General features: G+C 37.1%; 1 protein-coding gene across 1 annotated transcript; it reads left to right on the top strand.

Annotated features, from left to right (window-relative positions):
• The first annotated feature begins 414 nt into the window (after window positions 1–414).
• LOC142552333 (uncharacterized) lies at window positions 415–4,399 on the top strand. Its single transcript, XM_075662077.1, has 4 exons — window positions 415–666; window positions 1,360–1,618; window positions 1,687–2,580; window positions 3,269–4,399. The coding sequence occupies exons 2-4, from the start codon at window positions 1,505–1,507 to the stop codon at window positions 4,076–4,078; spliced, it is 1,818 nt and encodes a 605-aa protein (XP_075518192.1). The 5' UTR covers window positions 415–666; window positions 1,360–1,504; the 3' UTR covers window positions 4,079–4,399.
• The last annotated feature ends 359 nt before the right edge of the window (window positions 4,400–4,758 follow it).

The following is a 4,758-nucleotide window of genomic DNA, read 5'->3' as shown; positions in this document are numbered from 1 at the left end:
AGACAATCATTATGATCATCATCACAAGGGGGAGTGTTGAAAAATATATTTAAAATGTGTGTATTGAATATTTGAATGTTGAAAATAAGAGTTGTAAATATTGAAAATTAGTGTGTGATGATGTAGGTAATGATGTATTTTATTTTTGGATTATTTGTAAAGATTTCCTATAAATAGATCTTTTATTTGTGAAGAAAATCACAATTGAGTAGAGAGAAAATTATTATAAAGTGTGTAGTTTGGTAAATTTTGAGAGTTTGAGATTTTTACTTTTTACCATAAATTTTTACTTTTTCACAACAGGTGAAATATTTAAGTATAAATACCTTCAAAATTGGGAATTCTAAGATCCAAAAAAATAGTTAATTAATAAACAATATAAGGGAAGAAAATGATGCCAAATATAGATAACATCACATTTGCCTTGTGGTGGTGGTGTGGTTCCTTCTACCTCGCATCTTGCCTTATCTCCACTGTATTTTCAGAAATTGTCACGTACAATATTCTACGATAAGTTCGTGGATAAGATTTTTTGTAAGGATTTTGTCGTGTGAACAACGGATTCCTCGAACAACTCTCTCCTAATTTCCTACATGTTATTGCATCATTAGGAATAACTAACCAACTGGGTTGTGTGTGTCTGGAGAGAGTGCAATGTGCATAAAGGTGCCAGCTTTATGTTCTTTTAACGGTTCAAGAACTCATTCATTCGTTAGTTTTCACAAACATTCTTTATCCCATCAAATTGTTTTTCACCTTTTTTGAAAGTAATGGTGTTAACTTTTTTAAAATTGGGCACTACCAATTTTCTTGGTATTGCAACATTTCAGTTGTCGGATTCGAGATTATGAGGTGACAGACAATTAGGTTTAATATTCTGTTTTTTCATGATTTTTATTTGTTTATTTTTAAGTTAATATTTGGGACGTTTGGTATTCTGGTTGAAAAAAGATATGTGATTGCTTGGCTTATATTGTCGTGGCTAGCGGCAAGATTAGTTGGATTCGAGCATGAAAAAAGAGTCATGAGAATTCGCAGATGGTTCAAAGAAGGGGGAGAACTTGGTGCACCTAGAGGGGTGAACTTACAGATTCCATAAAAATATGAATGAAATTTGTTTATTTTTTCCATTTTAAGTAGCGACTTGGTCAGCCCCTGCAGAGATTATTCTTATGGGTCGAACTGGTTTTCTGATGGTATACCTTGCTTCAGAATTTATGATAGCATGAGCAGCCGGGAATCCATGTGTTTAGTTTCCGTCTCCATACTTTGAATCTCTGACTCCGCCATTATAGAGCCTTTGTCAGCAAGTTTTTATTTGAATGGCTGTTGATATTCTTGGTTATTTTTGTTTTGCAGTGTACATACTGATGTGCAGGTCGTGGACATTTTGTTTTTACCAACTTCCTGAAGAGGACGCAGGTGTCCATGTGTACACCGATTATACTGTGAATAAGTCACTACAAGGAATTCAGATTGCTCGTAATATCCTTAAAGAATAACAATGGGCTACCTGGGGGATTTTGAAAAAGAAAGTGCAGATTCTGACATGACCATCAATAGTGGAGGGAACGCTTTGATCCTTAAAGAAAAGTGGGTTCAAGAATTTTCAATCAAGGTAATCTTTTATAGCCTGAAGTCCACCAGACTAACGGCAAAAATGGTGACGTCTTTCTCTCATTGCAGGAAAGGTCTCATAATGAGAAAATTCGACTTTATCCGATGCCGGCATCTACTCTATGTACTTTCTGCATGAATGGGGAGAGTTGTAAAGTGGTTCGCTCCCGAACAAAAATGATGAATATTCTATTGGAAAAGGGAAAACCTCAAGATGCTCAGTCTATTTTTAAAAATTTGATAGTTATAGGGCATAAGCCATCCCTAGTAACATACACAACTCTTTTAGCCTCTTTGACTGTTCAGAAACGCTTTGAATACATAAATCCAATTATTTCTCAAGTGCAAAAAAGTGGGATGAAGCCTGATTCTGTGTTCTTTAATGCGGTTGTCAATGCATTTGCTGAATGTGGGAACATGGAGGAAGCCATGAAAGCTTTCTTGAAGATGAAGGAGCATGGGATGAAACCAACAACCAGTACTTTTAATACATTGATTAAGGGGTATGGGTTAACTGGAAAGCCCGAGGAATCGTCAAGAATTATGGAGCTAATGTCCAGGGAAGAGAATGTGAAACCCAATCTGAGGACGTATAATGTACTTGTCAGGGCATGGTGTAACAAAATGAATGTAAGAGAGGCCTGGAATATGATGCATGAAATGGTATCTTCGGGATTGCAGCCAGATGCTGTTACTTACAACACGTTGGTGACTGCTTATGCTCAAAATGGGAAAACGGAAGAGGCAGAATCTGTGATTAAAGAGATGCAGAAAAACAATGTGCAGCCGAATGAAAGAACTTGTGGCATCGTAATCTCAGGATACTGCAAGGAAGGTCAAATAAGGGAGGCAATGAGATTTGTTTACATGATGAAGGAACTAGGAGTACATCCTAATCTCGTCGTTTTGAATTCATTGATCAAAGGATTCCTCAATTTATCTGATAGAGATGGTGTTGATGAGGTATGTCGAAGAGTTATGGTTTTTGAATAATTAGTTTTGCACCTTCTCTTACACTTCACATATTGTATCTGGATGAACCAAGGAGCCGTGGAAACATCACTTGATTGCTGGACATATAAAGAAGGAATAAAATAGAAGGGATCTAAATGTCATTAGTATATAGTTTTATTAAGTAACCTTTATTAAGGATTATTACCTCTGAGTATTATGGAATAATTGGCGATGCTAAGCACACAGAACTAGCCATGGCTTCTTTTTCTGCCCCTTGTTTCGGAGGGGGCAATAGGAATTATTGTTCCTGCCATTTTATCTGTGATATCAAGAAAAATGTTATGCATATTGCTAGATTCGAATTAGATACCCTGTTCTAAATTCTTGCATTGACGAAGGTGGTCTTGCTCTTTTTCGAAAATATAATTCACTCAAGCAATAGAGTAATTTATAAGGAACTGTTTAATTATTCCATGTTTTATATTATGTTATATCCATCCTCCAATGATGTTTACCAGTAATAGTACAAAATAATGGCTCTAATGATGTAATAGCCATTCGATGTTACCAGTTTTTGTGACTGCCAATTTTTTGCTGTGTAATGTTAAGATCTTGATACAGTTTAATTATACCAAGCTTTCTTCGAATCTTGGCCGTTGAGATATATAAGAATTGGAACTGATGCTCTCTTCCGTAGGTTCTGACCCTGATGGAAGAATTTGGACTAAAACCAGATGTGATTACCTTTAGCACCATCATGAATGGCTGGAGTGCTGCAGGTTATATGATCAAGTGTCTAGAAATTTTCGATGAGATGGTGGAAGCCGGCATCAAACCAGACACCCATGCGTATAGCATTTTGGCTAAAGGATATGTACGTGCCCAAGAACCAGAGAAGGCTGAGGAACTTTTAACCGCCATGAAGAATTCCGATCTTAGCCCAAATGTTGTGATCTTCACCACCATTATCAGCGGGTGGTGCAGCTCTGGTTCAATGGACTCTGCAATGAGGGTTTTTGGAAAGATGATAGAATGTGGAATATCACCAAATCTAAAGACATTTGAGACATTAATCAGCGGTTTTGCAGAATCTAAGAAGCCTTGGAAAGCAGAAGAAATGGTCCAACTCATGGAGGAGTTCAATGTTCGACCAGAGAAAAGCACGTTTCTGTTGGTTTCCGAAGCATGGCGGAGTGTCGGGTTAACGAAAGAAGCGAACCGAATTATGGGCACTTTCCGAAAAATTCAGCTAGAGATGATACCAGCGGAGAGCCTGGAGAAAATTTACAAGAGAGAAGCTGTAAATTTATCTTTTTCAAGACTACAGATACCTAATGTGGTCGTTAGTGATAAAAAAGGGTCATTTACTCCAACAAAAACAAAAGCCGTGAATTTTGGTTTGAGATTCGAGGAACGTGTTTCAGTTTTTAGTCGGAAGCAATATCAAGGGCAGCTCTATATGTCTGCTCATTTTTTTCCCTCGTGTACAGTCCTATTGTTGAACTAAAGGGCAAGGCCATACCCACCAGATGAAAGCTTGATTGCACTTGAAGCGGATACATACACCGACTGTTGTACATAAAAGGGATGGGGAGATGTAATTCATTAATCTTTTGGCTTATTTCGTCTTAAAGGATTTCGTGACAATGTAACTCATACATCTTGTTCGTCGCCATTTATTTGTGCTAAAAATTACTGCATGAGAACTTGATAACATGCTTATAAATGATCAGAATATAGTTTGATATCCTTTTTCGAGGGAAAATTTCTATGCAAAGGAAAAACAGCTTGTAAAACGTATTATCAATGACTAATCTTTTGAACATCATTTTAGCGCCAAGTTCAAAACAATACAGACTGATGGGGGAGGGGAATTTTGCCCTTTACACAATTATTTTCAATCTTCTGGTATTGTTCATCGCCTATCATGTCCTTACACCTCAAAACAAAACGGTGTAGTTGAATGTAAACATCGACAAATAGTTGAAATTGGAATATCCTTACTAGCTCATGCTTCTATGCCCTTCGAGTTTTGGGAAGTTGCTTTCTCTACAGCAGCCGTGTATCTTATCAATCGACTCCCTTCATCTACTCTTGCTGGTGATATTCCTCTTGCTCGATTATGCAACAAGGTTCCTGATTATACTTGTTTTAGAATATTTGGGTGCCTTTGCTTCCCCTGTCTTC

The sequence above is a fragment of the Primulina tabacum genome, chromosome 7 (assembly GCF_025594145.1).
Source record: "Primulina tabacum isolate GXHZ01 chromosome 7, ASM2559414v2, whole genome shotgun sequence".
Taxonomy (NCBI): Eukaryota; Viridiplantae; Streptophyta; class Magnoliopsida; order Lamiales; family Gesneriaceae; genus Primulina; species Primulina tabacum.
This window is presented reverse-complemented; position numbering and strand designations above follow the sequence as displayed.